At 52.5% G+C, this 22784-nt stretch overlaps 2 protein-coding genes across 4 annotated transcripts in view; both read right to left on the bottom strand.

Annotated features, from left to right (window-relative positions):
* Window positions 1-127: 127 nt before the first annotated feature.
* Window positions 128-15820, bottom strand: RBBP5 (RB binding protein 5, histone lysine methyltransferase complex subunit). Its single transcript, XM_033080399.1, has 14 exons — window positions 15736-15820; window positions 15299-15324; window positions 14168-14340; window positions 12284-12424; window positions 10705-10867; window positions 9159-9268; window positions 8936-9055; window positions 7066-7219; window positions 5494-5565; window positions 4673-4790; window positions 4497-4566; window positions 3002-3231; window positions 1804-1998; window positions 128-837 (listed from the first exon to the last, which is right to left on the bottom strand). The coding sequence occupies exons 1-14, from the start codon at window positions 15752-15754 to the stop codon at window positions 809-811; spliced, it is 1620 nt and encodes a 539-aa protein (XP_032936290.1). The 5' UTR covers window positions 15755-15820; the 3' UTR covers window positions 128-808.
* Window positions 15821-16302: 482 nt separating this feature from the next.
* The window catches only part of DSTYK (dual serine/threonine and tyrosine protein kinase), a 30236-nt gene continuing 23754 nt past the window's right edge, over window positions 16303-22784 (bottom strand). For all 3 annotated transcript variants that reach the window (XM_033080234.2, XM_033080236.2, XM_033080237.2), the window contains 4 exons: window positions 22656-22769; window positions 22114-22228; window positions 21003-21137; window positions 16303-18081 (listed from right to left, as the gene is read on the bottom strand). In XM_033080234.2, the coding sequence (XP_032936125.1) occupies window positions 17894-18081; window positions 21003-21137; window positions 22114-22228; window positions 22656-22769 (552 nt within the window). In that variant the 3' untranslated portion in view covers window positions 16303-17893. The remainder of the gene's footprint in view (window positions 18082-21002; window positions 21138-22113; window positions 22229-22655; window positions 22770-22784) is intronic.

Raw genomic sequence — 22784 nt, 5'->3', positions numbered from 1 at the left:
AAATTTAAATAACTCCTGATAATCCCAATAATTCCACCTGGGAGAGCACTGAGAGCAATAAAACTCTGAAATCTGGAGGGGTAAAAAAAAAGGGATTTAGGAATGAAATTTCATTTTCTCAGGGTGTGGGATAAGAAGTGCCATTCCTGCTCCTGCAGGAAATCCTGAAGGAATAAAAAGTTGGGAATGAGCTGCCAAGCTTCCATTTTTAAAACAGAAACCCTTTGGGAAAATTCTCTTTCAGTTCCGAGAAAAAATTTTGGTTTTATCTCCCAGTGAAGGAGGAGAATTTTCCAGGGAAAAAGAATTTTCCACTGGAAAGGACAGGAGGGGAATCCAGGATTGGGAATCACAGGCTGGGAAAAAAAATAAATTGGAAAATGAGATTTTTATCTTCTGAGTGGAAAAAAAACAACACAAAAGCAAAGCAGATTCCAGAGGGGCCTCAGCTCCTCAAATCCCACTGGAAATTCCTGAAAATCTGGGCTGGGATCAGCAGGGATGGGTGGGAATTCCCAAATTCCCAGCTGGAAAAAGGCAGGAGACGGTGAGGAATCCAAATCCACACTCTGGGGAGTTTCTTCCATCCGGGAATGCCGAGAGATTTTGGGAGATAAAGCTCAGGAGTGGCAGGGAAGGGGCTCAGATCCCCCAAAAAATCCCAAAAATGTGGAGCTGAGCCTTGTCCAGCTGTGCCAGAGTCAGTCCTGCCCCCAAATCCTCCGTGAATTCCTGGAATTCTGTGTGTGCCAGTCCTGCCTGGGAATTCCAGGAGGGAGGGGAGGGGAGGGAGAGGAGGGAGAGTTCTTCATAGCAGCTCTGAGATGGCTCCACCTGCTAAAGAGAGAGAGAGAGAGGGGAGTGAGGGGCAGGGTTGGGGGGATGTGGGGGGAATGGGAAATGTAGGGAAAAAATGGGAATGTAGGGGGGAAAATATGGGGAATGTAGGGGGAACATGGGAATGTAAAGGGGAAATGGGAAATGCAGGAAAAAGATGGGAATGTAGGGAAAAAATGGGGAATGTAGGGGGAAATGCAGGAAAAAAAATGGGCAATGTAGGGGGGAATGGGAATGTAGGGGGAGAAACGGAAATGTAGGGGAAAATAGGAATGTAGGAAATGCAGGAAAAAATGGGGAATGTAGGGGGAAATGTAGGAAAAAAATGGGGAATGTAGGGGGAAATGCAGGAAAAAAATGGGGAATGTAGGAAAAAAATTGGGGATGTAGGGGAAAATGGGGAATGTAGAAAAAAATAGGAAATGTGTAGGAAAAAATGGGCAATGTAGGAAAAAATGGGGATGTGGGGGGAAATGGGAATGTAGGGGGAAATGGGAATGTAGGGGGAAATGGGAAATGTAGGAAAAAAAATGGGGAATGCAGGAAAAAAATGGGGAATGTAGGGGGAAAATGGGAAATGTAAGGGGAAATGGGAATGTAGGGGAAAACATGGGGAATGTAGGGGAAAATAGGAAATGTGTAGGAAAAAAATGGGAAATGTAGGGGGGAAATGGGAAATGCAGGGAAAAAATGGGGAATGTAGGAAAAAAATGGAATTGTAGGGGGGAAAATGGGAAATATAGGGGGGAATATGGGGAATGTAGGGAAAAAAATGGGGAATGCAGGGAAAAAAATGGAAATGTAGGAAAAATGGAAAATGCAGGGAAAAAAATGGGAAATGTAGGGGGAAATGGGAATGTAGGGGAAAATGGGGAATGTAGAAAAAAATGTAGGGTGACAGCAGGATGACAGCAGGGTGACACTGAGGTGACAGCAGGGTGACACTGGGTGACATTGTGCCCTTACCTGCCAGGGGCTGGCCCAGCTCCGGCGTCACTTTGCCCTTGGCCGCGCCCTCCAGGGGCAGAGCGCCCCGGTCCCCTTTGTAGAGCTTGGGCTTGAAGGGAGAGTCCTTGTCCTTGCCCTTGGAGCCCTTGGGCCGCCCCGCCTGCTTCTTCTTGGATTTCCCATCGCCCTTCACACCCAGCAGGGGATGCACCTCTGCCAGGGAAAGGGTGAGGGGTGAGTGAGTGGGAAATGGGGTTTTGGGGTGGGGTGTGTCTTAAAATGTGGGGAAAGTGGGGTTATGGGGTGTGGGGGAAACTGGGATTGTGGGGTGAGGTGTGTTTTAAAATGTGGGGAAAGTGGGATTTTTGGGTGAGGTGTGGAGTAAAATGGGGTTATGGGGTGAGTTGTATCTTAAAATGTGGGGAATTAGGGTTATGGGGTGAGGTATGGGGGGATATGGGGGGAATTGGGGTTTTGGGCTGGATCTGTTCCTTCCTGATGTCCGAAACTCCCAAATCTTGGGATAGGATCTCTCCCAAGGCCCCAAAACTTCTGGGATCAGATCTTTCACAATGCCCCAAAAACCTTGGGATCAAATCCCTCCCAATGTACTAAAACCCTAAAATTCTGAGATCAAGTTCTTCCCAAGGCCTCAAATCCCCTAGGATTTGATCCCTCCTGAAGCCCCGAAAACCTTGGGATGAGATCCCTTCCAATGCCCCAAAACTGTAACTGGGTTCTTCCCAATGCCCTGACATTCTGGGATCAGACCCCTCCCAAAACCCCAAACCCCTTGGGATCCAGACTTCTCTCAACATCCCAAACCCTTTGGGATCAGACCCCTCCCAAAACCCCAAACCCTTTGAGATCAGACCCCTCCCAAAACCCCAAACCCCTTGGGATCCAGACTTCTCTCAACATCCCAAACCCTTTGGGATCAGACCCCTCCCAAAACCCCAAACCCTTTGAGATCAGACCCCTCCCAAAACCCCAAACCCCTTGGGATCCAGACTTCTCCCAAAATCCCAAACCCTTTGGGATCAGACCCCTCCCAAAACCCCAAACCCTTTGGGATCAGACCCCTCCCAACATCCCAAATCCTTTGGGACCAGACCCCTCCCAAAACCCCAAACCCTTTGAGCCAGACCCCTCCCATGATCCCAAAACCTTTGGGATTGGCTCCCTCGGCCCCAAATCCCAGGAACCTCACACCCACCGTCACTGGGGACTCCCTGGAGCTCGATGTTGGTGGTTTTGGGTTTTTTCTTGGGGGCCTGGGGCCCGTCCGAGGAGCTGGGGCGCTTCCTGTCGGGGCCCAGCGCGTCGTCGGGCAGCGCGGCCGGGACGGCGTCGGGAGGGGGCCCGTAGGGATTCTCCTCGGGATCCTCCACCTCGGGGGCGATGGGCAGGTACAGCAGGGCCCGGGAGTCCTCCAGCTCCTCGTCACTGGGGGAATGGGATTGGGAATGGGATTGGGATGGGATCACGATCAGGGATGGGCAGGTACAGCAGGGCCCGGGAGTCCTCCAGCTCCTCGTCACTGTGGGATTGGGAATATGGGATTGGGAATGGGATCAGGGATGGGCAGGCACAGCAGTGCTCGGGAGTCCTCCAGCTCCTCGTCACTGTGGGATTTGGATTGGGATTGAGATTGGGATTGGGAATGGGATCAGGGAATGGGATGGGCAGGTACAGCAGGGCCCGGGAATCCTCCAGCTCCTCGTCACTGTGGGGTTGGGATCAGGAATATGGGATTGGGAATGGGATTGGGATTGGGATGGGCAGGTACAGCAGGGCCCAGGAATCCTCCAGCTCCTTGTCACTGTGGGGAATGTGGGATGGGACTAGGATCAGGAATTGGGATGGGCAGGTACAGCAGGGCCTGGGAATCCTCCAGCTCCTCGTCACTGTGGGGTTGGGAATGGGAATATGGGATTGGGATGGGATCAGGAATGTGGGATTGGGATCAGGGATGGGCAGGTACAGCAGGGTCTGCGAGTCCTCCAGCTCCTCGTCACTGTGGGGTTGGGAATGGGAATATGGGATTGGGAATGGGATTGGGAATGGGACAGGCAGGTAGAGCAGGGCCCGGGAATCCTCCAGCTCCTCGTCACTGGGGGAATGGGATTGGGATTGGGATTGGGATGGGATCAGGGAATAGGATCAGGGATGGGTAGTTACAGCAGGGCCCGGGAATCCTCCAGCAACTCGTCACTGTGGGATTGGGAATGGGATTGGGATTGTGGGACTGAGATTGTGGGACTGGAATGGGCAGGTACAGCAGGGCCCGCGAGTCCTCCAGCTCCTCGTCACTGTGGGGTTGGGATCAGGAATATGGGATTGGGATGGGATTGTGGGATTGGGATGACAGTGGGATTGGGATGGGCAGGTACAGCAGAGCCCGGGAGTCCTCCAGATCCTCGTCACTGTGGGGAATGTGGGATTGGGATGGGATTGGGATCAGGGATGGGATTGATCAGGACCAGGAATGGGCAGGTACAGCAGGGCCCACGAGTCCTCCAGCTCCTTGTCACTGGGGGAATGTGGGAATGGGATTGGGATGGGATCAGGGAATGGGATTGGGATCAGGGAATGGGACTGGGAATGGGATCGGGAAGACTGAGGGGTGGGAATGGGGATGCAGTGGTGGGGGTTTGGAATGGGAATTTTGGGGTTTGGAGTGGGAACTTTGGGAACTCTGGGGCTGGCACCTGCTGCAGAAGGCAGCGATGGGATCCACGCTGGTCACATCCACCTCCTCATCCTCTGCAGCATCAGCTCCTGCAGCCAGGGAAAATGGGAATTAAAGGCAGGAAAAGCACCTGGAGCAGCAGGGAATTGCTGGGAATTCCCTGGGAATTCTCTGGGAATGTTTTTTGGGCAGCACCTGTCTGCTCTGGCTCGCTCTTATCCTCATCCTCGATGTCAAATTCTGATTCCCTCTCCTCATATTCCACATTTTCATCCAGCTCCTTGAAATCTGGGGCGAAAGCACTCCAGTTTTCCTGAAAAAAAGGGAAAAAAGGTGAGAAAGAGGTAAAAAATGGTAAAAGGTGAAAAAGGGGGGAAACGGTAAAAAAAGGAGGAAAAAAGGTAAAAAAAGGTGGGAAAATGGCAGAAAAAAGGTGAAAAAATAGCAAAAAAGGTGGAAAAAAAAGGTGAAAAAAAGGTGAAAAAAAGGTGAAAAAAAGGTGAAAAAAAGGTGAAAAAAAGGTGAAAAAAAGGTGAAAAAAAGGTGAAAAAAAGGTGAAAAAAAGGTGAAAAAAAGGTGAAAAAAAGTGAAAATAATGGTAAAAAAAGGTGGGAAAATGACAAAAAGGGCAGCAAAAAATGGTAAAAAAAGGTGGAAAAATGGCAAAAAAAGAGCAGTTTGAGATGATTCCAATCCCATGGGCAGGGACATCTCCCACTGTCCCAGGGTGCATTTTATCCTTTTTATTATTTTTATTTATTTTATCCACTGTCCAGCCTGGCCTGGGACATTCCCAGGGATTTTTTGGGAATCCCATCCCAGCCCCAGGGAAGGATTTATTCCCAAAATCCAAACCAGCCCAGGGAATCCTGGAATTATTTGGGTTGGAACGCATCATCAGCTCCACACTTCTCCCTTATCCCAAATTGCTCCAACCTGACCTGGGACACTTCTAGGGATGGAGCAGCCAAAAGTCCCCTGATCCCAAAGGGAAAGATCCCAAAAATGTCACTCACCACCTGGTTCTGAGCCCAAATGGAAACCACCCCGCTGGAGATGGAGGCGATGATGGGCCGGACTGGATGCCACTGAATCCACGTGGAGAGGGGAAATAAAAACAAAAACAAACCAAAACCAAACCTGAATTAGCAAATGGAACTGTGCCAGCTGAATTCCCACATGCCAAGGAATGCCCAGGGCAGGGAGTTTGCTCATGTGAGATGTTACCCAGTGATTGGTGTCAATGGGATCGATAGGAACAAGGATATTGATTCCAAAGTGAAGCATGATGTGAAACACAGGAAAATCTAATTATTTCATCATATTTATTTAAACCACTCTGTTGTAAATTGCTAATTTTTGTTTTATTATTTCTTTTCACTATAATAATGCATTGTATCCACTTTTATGTACAAAGAAAATGTGAGCTGGTTTGGACATGAGCAGGGTTGTCCCTGCTGGTACCTGAGAAAAATGTTCAAGCCTTGTTTAGACCCGGTGGGGGTTTGTAGCCACTGCTGCCCAGGCCCTAGCCATGTCTGGGCTTGTAGCCCAGCACAGTGGGCACGTCCCAGCCCCCCAGAGACTTCCCAGAAAAGGGGCAGTGACCAAAGGTGGCACAGAGGTGTTGGCAGAGCTCAGACTCCCCAGTGTTGGCTTGCCTGCTCCTCATCAATGAACTAATAAATTGATCATTGATCAACCTACCCAATTGTGGTGAGTAAACTTAGAACACTTGTGGATGATACAATCCCTCCAAAGCCATCTTCCCCTGGCCCCTGGAACTTGCTATAATAGATAAGGTTTCCTAGATACCAAGGCTGAGCCAAATTCCTTAAGAATTTGGTCACTCTCTAACACTTTGGAAGAGAATTGGTTAGAAATTAGTTTGTGTAATTGGTCAGTTCACCTTTAGAACTTTTGACTTAGACTGGATGCTGTTCTTTGTATAAACTTTGGCTGTAGTTTGAATTCCCCCTGAACCCATAAATGTGACTGTGTGCCCTTTATCTCTGAGAGAATCCTGCCTGACACCCCTCACATGAAATAAAGATTCTTGTGGAACACATCTTGTATGAACCCCAATCTTTCTCTGCTGGATGTGAGCTCCTGAGAGATGGCTGATCCACATCAGCACCCTCAGCTCCTGGTGAAACAACTCCCAGGGACCTAAAGAAAGCTTACAAGACCTTATCTATTAAACTACCAGGGGCAGATGGCTTTGGGGGAATTGTATCATCCACAAAGGCTCCTAGATACCAAGGCTGAGTTGAATTTCTGAAGAATTCGCTCACTGTCCTGACACTTGGGAAGATAATTAGTTAGAAATTAGTTTGTGTAATTGGTCAGTTCACCTTTAGAACTTCTCACTTAGATTGGATGCTGTTCTTTGTATAAACTTTTATTGGCTGTAGTTCCAATCCCCCTGAACCCATAAATGTGGAATAAAGATTCTTGTGGAACACAAGCAAGGCTGTGCTCTTTCTCTGCTGGATGTGAGCTCCTGAGAGATGGCTGATCCATCTCAGCACTCTCAGCCCCTGGTGAAACAACTCCCAGGGACCAAAAGAAAGCTTACAAACACTCACTGCCACGTCCAGCAGCAGCTCCCCGCGGGTGCCGTGCAGGATTTTCACCAGGTTGCCGATGCTCTTCTCCCAGATGTAGAGCGCGTGCTGCCGGGCAGAGCCCGCCACGATGTACTCGCCATCCCCTGAGAAGCAGCACTTCTTCCAGGGGGTCCTGCAGCCAGGGAGAGGCAGGGCTCAGGGGAGCAGGGTTTGGGTGTTCCAGCTGGGGTTTTTCACCCTCACCTGGGTGTGTGCAGCGCTCAGTGTGGTAAAGGTGGAAAAGGTGACCTGTTCTGACCTATCAAAATCATCTGAGAAACACTGTCAGAATAATCTCTGTAGGATCTTTGCCCTTACTCTTTTTCCCTATGAAGGACTTTTACCAGCAAATGTTCTCTTGTCGTTTATGGCTCTCCAGAGTTAATTGTGTGACACCATATTTCATATTAATATTGCTATCAATCAATCTTGGTGCTGCTGCAGTTATAGACAGTATTAAAATTGTTAATTTGTTGGGTAGACTGCTTAACTATGGAAAGTTCTTTGTACTTCAGAGAATTGCTTCATGGATCCATGTCCTTGCTGCAAATTGGAATGCCTTTTTTGTCTACTACAGACTACACCAATAGAGTCTTAAAGCATTGGTATTTTTTTGGAAGGTATCACTCATGTTGTAGAGAAATTTGAAAGCAGTTTCACTAAATCAGATGAAAAATATCAATTCTTTGATCATAGCAAGCAGCAGAAACTTGCAGAAGGCATTATGAATTGAGCAGAAAATACCAGTTGAATAGAAATACCAAATTGAGTAGAAATACCAAACTGAGTGGAAACACCAGTTCTCTGATTAGAGCTCGAGGTGCTGTGGGTAAATCCCACAGAGAATTTGTGTTCTGGGAGATGCCCCCAGCCACACAGGGAATATCCCGAGTGGAAAAGGAGCCAGCAGGGTCACTGATCCAACCCCCAGCCCTGCACACACCCCAAAATCCCCTCAGGGCATCCCTGTCCAAACCCCACAGCCTCTGGGCTCTGACAATTCCCTGGGGAGCCTTGGCCAGTGGCTGAGCACCCAGGGAAAAGGAGCAACCACCCCTGAGCCCCTCACCTGTTCCTTAAACCCATCCCTGTGCACCTCACCTGCTCCCTAAATCCATTCCTGCTCTCTAAATCCATCCCTGTGCCTCTCACCTGTTCCCCAAATCCATTCCTGCTCCCTAAATCCCTCTCTGTGCCTCTCACCTGTTCCCTAAATCCATTCCTGCTCCCTAAATCCCTCTCTGTGCCTCTTCCTGTTCCTTAAATCCATCCCTGTTCCCCTCACCTATTCCCTAAATCCATCCCTGTTCCCCTCACCTATTCCCTAAATCCATTCCTATGCCCCTCTCCTGTCCCTGTCCCCTCTCCTGTCCCTGTGCCCCTCTCGGGTCCTCTCTCCTGTCCCTGTCCCCTCTCCTGTCCCCATGCCCCTCTCCTGTCCTCTCTCCTGTCTCTGTCCTCTCTCCTCTCCTGTTCCCTGTGTCCCTCTCCTGTCCCTGTGCCCCTGTCCCCTCTCCTGTCCCTGTCCCCTCTCCTAACCCTTTGCCCCTCTCCTGTCCCAATGCCCCTGTCCCCATGCCCCTCTCTTGTCCCCTCTCTTGTCCCCATGCCCCTCTCCTGTCCCTGTCCCCTCTCCTGTCTCTGTGTCCCTGTCCCTGTCCCCTCTCCTATCCCTATGCCCCTCTCCTGTCCCTGTCCCGTCTCCTGTCCCTTTGCCCCCGTCCTGTCCCCATGCCCCTGTCCCCTCTCCTGTCTCTGTTCCCTCTCCTGTCTCTGTCCCCTCTTCAGTCCCTATGCCCCTCCCCTGTCCCTGTCCCCTCTCCTGTCCCCTCCTGTCCCCACCCCTGACCTGTTGACCAGGTCCTGCAGTTTCTGCATGGGCTCGGGCTCTCCGTCGCGGCCGCAGGTCAGGATCTCGCGCCCGTCGTACACGCGGATGATGCGGTCGGCCGTGTTGATCAGGAAGCAGCTGCAGGAAAACGGGGACAAATCACTCAAAACCCTGTCCTGTGAGGACCCCTGGGGTTTGAGGAGCTCTCTGCAGCTTTGGGGTCGTCCCCAGCAGCGCTCACCTCCCCTTGCGGGCGAACTCGATGGATTTAATGGCCGTGGTGTTGCTGGTCCCTGTGGTCACTCTGAAGGAAGCAACAAGATCCTGAGTGTCTGTTTTTAAGACCAAGATCTGAAGATTGAGCAGACAGAGAACAATCAGTGGCTTCACCTGAAACAGCACCCTGGGAGCCCACCTGGGGACACTGCAGGAGCTGCTGAGACAGAGACGCTGGGAAAACAGCCCAAGAATGGGTCAAAAACAAAGCCAGGCAAAGACCCCAGAACCCCTGAGGTTGGAAAACCCCTCCAGGACCATCAAGCAATCCCTCACCTGTCCCCCAAACCCTGCAGCCACCTCTGCACCTGCTCCTGTTCCCCAAACCCATCCCTGACCCTGTTCCCCAAATCCATTCCTGATCCCCAAACCCATCCCTGTGCCCCTCACCTGTTCCCAAAATCCATTCCTGATCCTTAAACCCATCCCTGTGCCCCTCACCTGTTCCCAAAATCCATTCCTGATCCTTAAACCCATCCCTGTGTCCCTCACCTCTTCCCCAAATCTATTTCTGTTCCCCAAATTCATTCCCATTCCCCAAATCCATTCCTGTTCCCCTCATCTGTTCTCCAAACCCATTCCTGTGCCCTTACCTGTTCCCCAAGCCCCTCACCTCTACTCCAAATCCATTCCTGTTCCCCAAATCCATCCCTGTCCTCTCACCTGTTCCCCAAACCCATCCCTGTTCCCCAAACCCTCTCCTGTTCCCCAAACCCACCCCTATTCCCCAAACCCTCTCCTGTTCCCCAAATTCATTCCTGTTCCCTAAGCCCCTCATCTGTTCCCCAAATCCTCTCCTGTTCCCCAAACCCTCTCCTGTTCCCCAAACCCCTCTCCTGTTCCCCAAATCCATTCCTGTTCCCCAAACCCTCACCTGTTCCCCAAACCCCTCTCCTGTTCCCCAAACCCATCCCTGTTCCCCAAATCCATTCCTGTTCCCCAAATTCACTCCTGCTCCCCAAACCCCTCTCCTGTTCCCCAAACCCATCCCTGTTCCCCAAATCCATTCCTGTTCCCCAAATTCACTCCTGCTCCCCAAACCCCTCTCCTGTTCCCCAAATCCTCTCCTGTTCCCCAAACCCCTCCCTGTTCCCCAAATCCATTCCTGTTCCCCATACCCTCACCTGTTCCCCAAACCCATCCCTGTTCCCCAAACCCCTCACCTGTTCCCCAAACCCTCTCCTGTTCCCCAAACCCATCACTGTCCCCTCTCCTGTTCCCCAAACCCATCACTGTCCCCTCACCTGTTCCCCAAACCCCTCTCCTGTTCCCCAAACCCCTCACCTGTTCCCCAAATCCATTCCTATTCCCCAAATCCCTCCCTGCTCCCCTCACCCACCAGGGTCCCCAATCCCCACCCTGACCCCTCAGTGCCACCTGCAGAGATGGAGACCCCAAACCCCCCTGGGCACTCCCAAAGCCTGACCCTCCCTTTCCCACGAGGGAATTGCTGCTGCTGCCCAGGCTGGCTGTGCCCAGGGGGGCTCAGAGGCCCGAGGGGCCGGGCTGACCTTGCCCTTGGCGTTCCCGGTGTAGATGTATTCCCCTCTGCGGTCAAACGACGCCACCACGTTGAGGTCGGAGTCGTCGTCCACGGGCAGCACCACGTGCTTGGAGTCTGACAGGGTGAGCATCACTGGGGCAGATTTCATGGGACACACCAGCACTCTGTTCCTGCAGAGCACAGGGAAAGCTGGGAATTCCCTCCTCTGGAGAGGATTCCCGTGTTCAGAGTAAGAAAAGCATCGAGATGGAGCGAGGAATTCAGGAGATCCTGGAAAGGATTCCTGTGTTCAGAGTAAAAAAAGCAACGAGATGGAGTGAGGAATTCAGATCTTGGAAAGGATTTCCATGTTTACAGAAAAAAAAAGCATTGAGGTGGACTGAGGAATTCAGGAAATGTTGGAAAGGATTTCCAGGTTTAGACAAAAAAAACATTGAGCTGGATCAAGGAATTCAGGAGATCCTGGAAAGGATTTCCATGTTTGGAGCAAAAAAAAACCCATTGAGATGGATCGAGGAATTCAGATCTTGGAAAGGATTTCCATGTTCAGAGCAAAAAAAGCATCGAGATGGACTGAGGAATGCTGGAGATCTTAGATAAGGATTTCCAGGTTTGGAGCAAAAAAAAAGCACTGAGGTGGATTGAGGAATTCAGGGTATCTTGGGAAAAGATTTCCATGTTTGCAGGAAAAAAACATTGAGATTGATTGAGGAATTCAGATCTTGGAAAAGAATTTCCATGTTTACAGCAAAAAAAAACCAGTGAGATTGATGGAGGAATCCAGGAGATCTTGAAAAAGGATTTCCATGTTCAGAGCAAATAAAGCATCGAGATGGAGTGAGGAATTCAGATCTTGGAAAGGATTTCCAGGTTTAGAGCAAAAAAAGGATTGAGATGGATTGAAGAATTCAGGAGATGTTGGAAAGTATTTCCAGGTTTAGACAAAAAAAACATTGAGATGGATCAAGGAATTCAGGAGATCCTAGAAAGGATTTCCATGTTTGGAGCAAAAAAAAAATTGAGCTGGATTGAGGAATTCAGCAGATGTTGGAAAATTATTTCCACCCTCAGAGCAAAAAAAGCATTGAGGTGGATCAAGGAATTCAGGAGATCCTAGAAAGGATTCCCATGTTTAGAGCAAAAAAAAACCATTCAGATTGATGGAGGAATCCAGGAGATCTTCAAAAAGGATTTCCATGTTTAGAGCAAAAAAAGCACCCAGCTGGATTAAGGAATTCAGGATATCTTGGGAAAAAATTTCCACATTTGGAGGAAAAGAACCATTGAGATGGATTGAGGAATTCAGGAGATCTTGGGAAAAGATTTCCAGGTTTGGAGTAAAAAGGAAGGGGCTGGATTGAGGAATTCAGAACATCTCTATTTTTGTTGTCCTGTTTTGGTGCTTAGACAACAAAAACCTGTGGAGTTCAGGTCTAATTTAACTCCTCTCCATCTCCAAATTTGTGCAGGAATTTTAACCCCAAGCAGACATTTCCCTCCCAAAAACCCAACAACCCAACCCCAACAATCCCAGCTGGGAAATCCCAGCCAACACTGGGATTCCCAGTCTGTCCCAGTGCACTTACTGGTCCCGGGGGTGGTACTGGACCTTGAGGATGGGCGAGGGGAAGCGGAAGCGCTGGTCGCAGTCCCCGGACAGCACGTCCCACTGCGACACGATGTTGTCGGTGGAGGCGCTGACCAGCTTGTGTCCATCCCGGCTCCAGCTGCAGGGAGGGAGGGAATTCCCAAAAATGTCATTGTTTAGAGGGGTCAGACACAGCCAGGGGGGAAGGAGAGCAGGGAATTCCCAAAAAAGTTATTCATTAAAGGGGTCAGACACAGCCAGGGGGAAGGAGAGAGGGGAATTCCCAATAAAGTGATTCCTTAAACTGGGAAAAAGAACCCAGGGAGTTCCCAAAAAAGTTATTCCTTACAGGGGGAAAAGGAGTCCAGAGAATTCCCAAAAAAGTCATTCCTTAAAGGGGCAAAGAGAACACAGGGAATTCCCAAATAAGTTATTCCTTAAAGGTCCAAAAAGAACACAGGGAATTCCCAAAAATGTCATTTCCTAAAGGGGTCAAACGTAGCCAGGGGGGAAAGGAGAGAGGGGAATTCCCAATAAAGTAATTCCTTAAAGGGGCAAAAGGAACCCAGGGAATTCCTAATAAAATCATTCTTTAAAGGGATCAGACACAGCCAGTGGGGAAAGAATCCAGGGAATTCCCAATAAAGTTATTCCTTACAGGAATCAAATGCAGCCAGGAGGAAGAGGAGCTCAGGAAATTCCCAATAAAGTTATTCATTAAAGGGGTCAGATGCAGCCAGGGAGGAAAGGAGAGAGGGGAATTCCCAATAAAGTGATTCCTTAAACCGGGAAAAAGAACCCAGGGAGTTCCCAAAAATGTTATTCCTTACAGGGGGAAAAGGAGTCCAGGGAATTCCCAAAAAAGTCATTCCTTAAAGGGGCAAAGAGAACACAGGGAATTCCCAATAAAGTTATTCTTTACAGGGGAAAAAGGAGCTCAGGAAATTCCCCAATAAAGTTATTCTTTAAAGGGGCCAGACACAGCCGGGGGGAAAGGACAGCAGGGAGTTCCCAATAAAGTTATTCCTTAAATGGGGAAAAGAAACCCAGGGAATTCCCAAAAATTCCCGTGCTGTTCCCACCATCCCAGTGGGATTCTCGTGATGTTCCCACTATCCCAGCAGGATTCCAACAGGATTCCTGCAATTCCCATTATCCCAGCAGGATTCCTGTGCTGTTCCCGTGATCCCAGCAGGATTCCTGTGCTGTTCCCCCCATCCCAGGGGGATTCCCATGCTGTTCCCCCTATTCCAACAGGATTCCTGTGCTGTTCCCATGATCCCAGTGGAATTCCCATGTTGTTCCCACTGTCCCAGCGGGATTCCTGTGAGAATCCCACGGTGTTCCTGCTATCCCAGCAGGATTCCCATAGTGGTCCCACTATCCCAGTAGGATTCCCATGCTGTTCCCACTATCCCAGTGGGATTCCATCAGGATTCCTGTGCTGCTCCCATGATCCCAGTGGAATTCCCGTGCTGTTCCCACTATCCCAGTGGAATTCCCATGGTGTTCCCACTATCCCATCAGGATTCCCGTTCTGTTCCCCCATCCCAGCAGGATTCCTGTTCTGCTCCCCCTCATCCCAGCAGGATTCCCGTGCTGTTCCCACTATCCCAGCGGGATTCCAGCAGGATTCCTGTGCTGTTCCCATGATCCCAGCAGGATTCCCGTGCTGTTCCCCCCATCCTAGTGAGATTCCCATGCTGTTCCCCCCATCCCAGTGAGATTCCCGCGGTGTTCCCACTATCCCAGCAGGATTCCCGTGCCGTTCCCATGATCCCAGAAGGATTCCCGTGCCATTCTCCCCATCCCAGCAGGATTCCCGTGCCATTCTCCCCATCCCAGCAGGATTCCCACAGCTCCCAGTTGGTTCCCCTCTCACCAGAGCGAGCACACGGGGTGGATGTGGGCGCTGATGATCTTGGCGATGCCGCGGGTCAGGAAGTCCCAGATGACGATCCTGCCGTCGTTGCAGCCCACGGCCAGCAGCGTGCCCCAGCGGTTGAAGGTGCACGTCAGCGCCATGCTGATGCAGTCCAGCGTCCCGTCCGCCTCCTGAGGGACAGCGGCACCTCACACCCGGCTCTGACCCGCTCTGGCCCGGGTCAGACCAACTCAGACTGGGTCAGACCCACACAGACCCAGGGAGACCCACTCAGACTGGGTCAGGTCCATGTCAGACCCACTCAGACTGGGTCAGACCCACTCATACTTGGGGACACCCACTCAGATCAGGACAGGCCCGTGTCAGACCCACTCAGACCAGGTTAGACCTGGGCAGGTTGGCCTGGACCTAGTCAGGCAGGCTCAGACCCACTCTGACCCAGGTCAGACCCACTCAGACCGGGTCAGACCCACTCGGACCGGGTCAGACCCACTCGGACCGGGTCAGGCCCATGTCAGACTCACTCAGACCATTCAGACCTGGGCAGATCCACTCAGACCCGCTCCGACCCAGGTAAGACCCACTCAGACCAGGTCAGACCTGGGCAGGTTGGCTTGGACCTATACAGGTGAGCTCAGACCTGCTCTGACCCGGGTCAGACCAGGTCAGTCCCATGTTAGACCTGCTCAGACCCAGGTAGGTCCTCTCAGACCCACCTGCACCCGCTCAGACCGGGTCAAATCCGTGTCAGACGCACTTGAACCAGTCACACCCTCTCAGACCCGGGTAGACCTACTCAGACCCTCTCAGACCCACTCAGACCGGGTCAGGCCCATGTCAGACCCATTCAGACCCGGGTCAGACCCACTCGGACCGGATTAGACCTAGGCAGGTTGGCCTGGACCTAGTCAGATGAGTCAGACCCGTTTGGACCTGCTCAGACCAGGTCAGTCCCGTGTCAGACCCGCTCAGACCCATTCAGACCTTCTCAGACCCTCTCGGACCGTGTCAGACCCGCTCAGACCCATTCAGACCCTCTCAGACCCGTTCGGACCGGGTCAGATCCGCTCAGGCCGCCCCCACTGCCCGGGGAGGGTTCGGGGGCAGCTCGGGGCAGCCAGCGCTTACCTCGGGGTAGTTCTGGCCGAAGGACTCTGCAGAGCAAGGGGAAAGCGGTGCCTGAGCGAGAGCGGCCCCGCCGAGCCTGCCCCGCTCCGGTACCGGTACCGACACCGCCCGGCTCACCCAGACCCATTCCCGGCTCCATCCCAGTCCCGCTCCCTGTGTCGCCTCCCGCTTCCTCGTCATTCCCATTCCCAGCCGCGCCACCCTCTAACCCCGTGCCTCCCCCCATTCCCATTCCCATCCCGTTCCCATCCCGCTCCCGTTCGCACCGAGCAGCTCCAGGTTCGTCGCGCCGCCGTCCCGCCCCCGCCGCCCCCCGTTCGCAGCTCTGTCCCCGCTGCCATTCCCGCCACCTGCCGGTCCCGCAGCGCCCCGCTCGCAGCCGCTCCCGTTCCCGCTCCCATTCCCGTTCCCATTCCCATTCCCAATCCCGCTCGCACCGAGCAGCTCCAGGTTCATCGCGCCGCCGCTCCCGCTCCCTCCGCTCCCGTCGCCGAAGGACCCCGCGGGGGCCTGCCCGGTGCCGCTCGGCGCCGTTCGCCGCAGCGACCGCCGCTCTTTTCCTCCCCCTCCGCCGCGGCTCCCGGCGCCTCCCGGGCCGGCTCCGCCCGCTCCTCCCGGCGGGCTCGGGCAGCGGCGCCGCTCGCTCCCGGCGCGGCGGCGGGGCCGGGAATGACGGCGGGCTCGGGAATGGACGGCGGGGATCAGGCAGCGCGAGGGCAGCCCCGGCGCGGCGCGAGGAAACGGCCGGGGGAGCCCCGCGGCCGCGCACGAAGGTTCCGGGGAGGGGGAGCAGCCAGCAGGGGGCAGTAATGCAAAAGCACCAACAATTAAAATCTTTACAATAATTAAAATAATTCTTATTATTCTAATAGTCAGCTAAAACATGACATGAAATTATATTATATGATAGATGTTACGATATGATATAAAATGATATGAAATGATGATATGAAATTATACGAAATTTTAAAAAATATAATAAATAAATAAATTGCAGACACGGAGACACAGAGCTTTGGCTTTATTTGGTTTATTATTTACACTCCTCCCTGTGCCAGCCCGAGGCTGCTTTTCCAGAGACTCTTCCAGGGCCATTCCCACTCTTTCAGAGGTTTTTTTTCCCCCTCCCGGGCTCGATGCTGTCTTTGGAAAAGGGATGGGAATTCTTGGCACGAGCAGCTGGGTTGGGATGGGACAGCCAGGAATGCAAAAACCGGGGTTGGATCTACAAAGAAACTACCCTGGGAATGGCAGGAGAGAGGATGGATCCATAAAAACCACTCAGGAATGGCAGGAGAGGTTGGATCCATCCCCATCCTGCTGGGAATGCCAGCACATCCCCCACAGGTGCAGGGAAGGAACACAAAAAAGCCATTTTTGTTGTTTGGTTTTGGTTTTTTTCTTTTTTTTTTTTTTTTCCTCCATAAAATTCTCCTGAATCCATTTATTGCACAAAGAAAGGAAAAGATTCCCACTAAAGCCATCCTCAGCCAGGGGCAGCTGGAATTTCAGCCAAGGAATTCCACGTGCCCTGGGAATTCCAGGGAGAATTCCCAACTCCCCAGTTCCTCATGGAGCCACCCAGGGGCCTTTTCTGCTCCAGCTCTGCCCAATTCCACCCCAAAAATGCAGGAAGCAAACTGGGATTTCCAGGAATTTGGGAAAGACAACCTTGCCCATGATCCCCCTCTTCCCATATCCCCCTTTTATATTTTTTTTTAATTCTTTCCAACCAAATTCCAGCCCTGGAGTGAGAGTGAGGAGAAGAAGGAAGGATCTTTCTTCCCTCCAACTTGAAACAAAAAAAGCTGGAAAAAAACCTCATTTTTTAAAATATTCCTGTGCAGACTCAGCCCAATTTAAAACTGCCATGACACTTCCATGAATTCCAAGCCACAAATCCTGATTCAAAAAGAATTTTGGCACTTTCCCCATGGAAAAAATGATTTTAAGGACTTTTTTTTTTGGTGCTGCTACACTGAGGAATCAAGGGAAGGTTTCTCCAGCCATTCCAAGGAATTTAAGGAAGCAAAGGAGAGGGGAAAAGAGGAGGAAAAGGTGGGATTAGGGATTAATAGCTTATCCAGGTGGGGTTTTCCAAGTCCCCCAAGAAAAAATAAACACTGAAGCTTTGCTCCTGTCCATGTAAACATTTCCAGCTCCTTGGAGCTTCCCAACACTTCCTTATCCTAATGTTTTTTGTGCCTTATCCTTCCCCTCTGAGCTCCCTGGAATTGGTGCCAATGCCTGAGGGAGGAGCAGGGTGGCCATCCCAGATTTTGGGAAGGGATTTCCCCATCCCACAGATCACTCACAAAGCTTGGGGTGGGATTGGTGAGTCCGAAGGGTTTGGATTTTCCACCCTGTGGCAGCACAATTCCAAAGGGATTTGCCACCCTATGACAGCACAATTCCAAAGGGATTTTCCACCCTATGACAGCACAATTCCAAAGGGATGCCGGGGTGGGATTGGGCTGGAGCTCTCACCCCCGGAGCCCCTCTGAGCTCCTCCCCGTCCCCTCGGGGCTGGCTCGCAGCTCCACGGCGGAGGCGGGGCTGGAATTGCCGAATCCCGCCCGGATTCCCGATCCCGGCTCAGGTGGAATCGTCCAGGCCCTTGCCGGGGTGCTCGGGGCCGGCCCGGCAGAGCCTGTCCATGATTCCCTGCAGCATGGGCTGCACGATTCCCAGGAGAGGCCGCTGCGAGGAGTCCCCGTCCCAGCACGCTTCCATCAGCTGCCAGCACTCCTCGTCAAACACGGGCAGGCGCTCCGGCCGCACCCCTGGAAAACAGCGGGGGAAATGGGATGGGATAAGGGGATAATGGGATGGGATCATGGGATTCATGGGATCAATGGGATGGGATAATGGGATGGGATGGAGATGAGGGGATGGGATAATGGGAAGGGAAGGGAAGGGAAGGGAAGGGAAGGGAAGGGAAGGGAAGGGAAGGGAAGGGAAGGGAAGGGAAGGGAAGGGAAGGGAAGGGAAGGGAAGGGAAGGGAAGGGAAGGGAAGGGGATGGGGAGAAGGGGACGGGGAGAAGGGGATGGGATAATGGGATCAGGGGATGGGATGGGATTCGGAGAAGGGGATGGGATAATGGGATCAGGGGATGGGATGGGATTCGGAGAAGGGGATGGGATAATGGGATCAGGGGATCAGAATAGGATGGGATAATGGGATAGGGATGGGGATGAGGGGAAAGGGATGGGGAGAAGGGGATGGGGAGAAGGGGATGGGATCATGGGATGTGCATGGGATGGGATAATGGGATGATGTGGATGGGATAATGGGACCATGGGATAATGGGGATGTGCATGGGGATGGGATAATGGGATAGGGATCATGGGATAGGGATGTAGATGGGATGGGGATGGGATAATGGGATGAGGATGGGATAATGAGACCATGGGGATGGGATGGGATAATGGGACAGGGATGGGATAACGGGACAATGACATGGGATAATGGGACCATGGGATAACGGGGATGTGCATGGGGATGGGATAATGGGATAGCATGGGATGGCATGCCAGGATTGCCCTGCCTGCTGCTCACATCCTAGGAAAAAGGGGAAAAGGGGTCTGGAGCTGCTGGGAAAGGGGCACAGCCCAGCAGTGCTGCCAAGGAATTGCTCAGGGCACTTCCAGAGGGTCAAACCCATGGAATCATGGACTGAGGCAGGGGGTTGGGTGGGATTTAAACTCATCCCATTCCACAGGCAGGGACACTTTCCCTGTCCCAGGAGGCTCCAACCTGGCCTGGGACACTCCCAGGGGTGGGTCAGCCCCAGTCTGCATTCCCCAGTCCCAGCCCCAGGGAAGGATTTATTCCCAAAATCCCATCTGAACCAGCCCAGGGAATCCTGGAATAGTTTGGGATGGAAGGGATCATCCAATCCCATGGGCAGGGACACCTCCCACTGTCCCAGGCTGCTTTTTATCCTTTTTATTTATTTTATTCACTGTCCAGCCTGCCCTGGGACACTCCCAGGGATGGAGCAGCCACAGCTCCTCTGGGAATTCCATCCCAGCCTCTCCCCACCCTCCCAGGGAAGGATTTATTCCCAAAATCCCATCTGAACCAGCACAGGGAATCCTGGAATGGTTTGGGATGAAGGGATCATCCAATCCCATGGGCAGGGACACCTCCCACTATCCCAGGGTGCCATTTGATCCATTTTTGATCCATATTTTATCCTGTTTATCCACTATCCAACCTCGCCTCGGGCACTTCCAGGGATGGAGAAGCCACAGATTCTCTGGGAATTCCATCCCTGCCCCTCCCCACCCTCACAGTCAGGAATTCCTTCCCAAAATCCCATCTAAACCTTCTCTTTTTTACTTGATCAGCTCTTGTCCTGTCCCTCCATTCCATATAAAAATCCTCTTTGAGCCCCTTCAGGCCCTGGAAGGAGCTCTGAGCTCTCCCTGGATTTTTCTCTTCCACTGGAATCTCCTTTTTGCAATTATTTGGGATTAAAAAACCCCTTTTCCTGTCGGGATCCCATCTCCCCAGCCAGCTGCACATTCCAGAGCCCTCAGAGCCAGCTCCACCCGGGAATGTGGGACAGACACAGCCTGGCCCATCCCAGATAATCCTTCCCACGTGACTGGGGGGAATTTCCACGGCCAGAAAACTCCAGGCACAGAGGATCAAACCTCCTGACAAAGCTGGGACAAATCCCCAAACCCAGGGAACCAGCAGGGGTTGATATTTGAGGGAATTTGCTGGGACAAATCCCAGCTCTCCCCAAATCCAGGCAATCAGGAGTTGATATTTTGAGGCAGTTTTTTCCCCTCCACATCCAGCTCTGTCCCATCCTCAAGGATTTGGATGTGCAGATCCCACAGCCAGGGATTAAACATTCCTCAGGGGATCACTCCTGGCTGCTCTGGGGGTTGATTTTCATCCCAAGGCTGTGCTGCTTCCTGGACTGAGCGTGCTAAGCATTCCCTGTGCTGCTGGGGAAGGAGCTGATCCCAAAAACCTCTTTAATCCTGGGAATTTTAGCTCAACTTCCAGCAGAACCTGGCCAGGTTGCAACAGGGAATGCCCCTCTAAAGATTGGATCAAAAACTCCTGGAGCAGCAGGAGCAGGGCAGGGATTGTCCCCTCACCCTGGGGAGGAGCCTCAGTCCCTGTGTCCTGTTCTGGAGGGAAATTTTGGGGGTGGAGAGAGTCCAGGGAAGGGAATGGAGATGGGAAAGGGTTTGGAGAGTCCTGAGGGAGCTGGGAAGGGTTTGGAAAGTCCTGAGGGAGCTGGGGAAGGGTTTGGAGGATCCTGAGGGGAAGGGGAAGGGGCTCAGGCTGCAGAAAAGGAGGCTCAGGGGGAATTTGTGGCTCTGCACAACTCCCTGACAGGAGGGGGCAGCCGGGGGGAATTTGGGATCTCATCCCAGGGAACAGGGACAGGAGGAGAGGGAACGGCCTCAGGCTGGGCCAGGGGAGCTCAGGGTGGGATTTGCTCATGGGAAGGGTTGGCAGGGGCTGCCCAGGGAGGTTTGGGGTGCCCATCCCTGGAGGTGGCACCTGGAGGTGGCTCTGGGTGCTCAGGGTGGGGATTGGGCACAGCTTGGGCTCAATGATCCCAGAAATCTTTTCCAACTTCAGGGATTCTGGGATTTTTTTATCTTTCAGCAGAATAAAAGTGGATTTTCCCAGCAGCTCAGGATTTTCAGGGTTGAGCCCAGCCCAGGTACCTCTCCTGACGTTGTTCCACAGGTGATCTTTGCTCGCACACCTCTCAAAAGCCTCAGGTAACTTCACATGGCCTGAGCAGAGGTACCAGAACAGGATCCCAAAGGCATAAACATCCACAGAATTGTCATATTTCCCTGGAAAAAAACATGTGGGATCAGGGGGTTGGGTTCAGGGGATCCAGGGGGCTCAGGAGGCTCAGGGGGTTCAGTTCAGGGGGTTGGGTTCAGGAGGCTCAGGGGGCTCAGTTCAAGTGGTTCAGGTGGTTCAGGGGGCTCTGGGGGTTCAGTTCAGGGGGTTCAGGGGGTTGTGTTCAGGGGGTACAGGGGGGTTCAGGGGGCTCTGGGGGTTCAGTTCAGGGGGTTCAGGGGGCTCAGGTGGTTCAAGTGGTTCAGGGGGTTCAGTTCAGGGGGTTGGGTTCAGGTGGTTTAGGGAGGTTCAGGGGGATTCAGGGGGATCAGGAGGCTCAGGGGGTTGGGTTCACGTGGCTCAGGGGGTTGGGTTCAAGGGGCTGAGGAGGCTCAGGTGCTTCAGGGGGCTCAGGAGGCTCAGGGGGTTCAGGGGGCTCAGGGAGTTCAAGGGGCTCAGGGGGTTGGGTTCAGGGAGTTCAGTGGGGTTAAGGAGGCTCAGGGGGGTTCAGGGGGTTCAGGGGGTTTAAGGGGTTCAGGAGGCTCAGGGGGCTCAGTTCAGGGGGTTGGATTCAGGTGGTTCAGGGGGTTCAGGTGGGTTCAGGGGGATTCAGGGGACTCAGGAGGCTCAGGGGGTTGGGTTCAGGTGGTTCAGGTGGTTCAAGGGGCTCAGGGGGTTCAGTTCAGGGGGCTCAGGGGGTTGGGTTCAGGGGGCTCAGGAGAGGAGGCTCAGTTCAGGAGGCTCAGGAGGCTTAGGTGGTTCAGGGGGTTCAGGGGGCTCAGGGGGTTGGATTCAGGTGGTTCAGGGGGTTCAGTTCAGGGAGCTCAGGGGGTTCAGGAGGCTCAGGGGGTTCAGTTCAGGGGGCTCAGCAGGCTCAGTTCAGGGGGTTCAGGGGGTTAAGGAGGCTCAGGAGGCTCAGGGGGTTCAGTTCAGGGGGTTAAGGAGGCTCAAGGGGTTCAGCTCAGAGGGTTCAGGTGCTCCCACCTGTGAACAGCTCAGGAGCCATGTGGATGGGGGTGCCCACGATGCTGCCGGACATCATCGCCTCGGGTTTGCAGAAACCCAAATCTGTGATCTTGGCCCGATTCTTTTTGTCCAGCTGGGGGGGAAAAAAACCACAGGCAGGCAGGTGAGAAGCTCATCTCTGCCATAAAATATTGATTTTTGATGTTGATTCACACTGGGAGGGCCGAGCAGATGGTTTTAACTGGTTTTAACTGGTTTTAACTGGTTTTCTCTGATTTCCTGCTGCTCCTGGGCCTTTCCCTGTGGTTGTGGCTGGGATTTCAGGGAAGCAGAACTGGAAATGCTGCTCATGGATTAAGCTGTCTGCACTCCAAAGGAATCATTCCCTGCTCCCTTTGCCTCAGGCTTCCAGCCAGGAAAGGAAGCAGCAAAACCTCCCTGTGGTTGACACCAGCCTCAATTATCCCATGTGGAGAAAGTTATTCCTTCACTTCAAACTTCTTTTTTTTTTTCCCACTGCAAAGGCTCAGGGATGAGGCAGAGGCAGGGATTTTCCTTACCAGGACGTTTTTGAGTTTGATATCCCTGTGCACCAAGCCCTGGCTGTGCAGGTACCGGATCCCTTCCACCACATCCAGGGCAATCTGCAACCGTGGCTCCAATTCCAGCCCAGCCTGGGGGCAAAAACA

The sequence above is a fragment of the Catharus ustulatus genome, chromosome 25 (assembly GCF_009819885.2).
Source record: "Catharus ustulatus isolate bCatUst1 chromosome 25, bCatUst1.pri.v2, whole genome shotgun sequence".
Classification (NCBI taxonomy): domain Eukaryota; kingdom Metazoa; phylum Chordata; class Aves; order Passeriformes; family Turdidae; genus Catharus; species Catharus ustulatus.
Note: the sequence above shows the minus strand (reverse complement) of the source record. Positions and strands in the feature narration are given on the sequence as shown.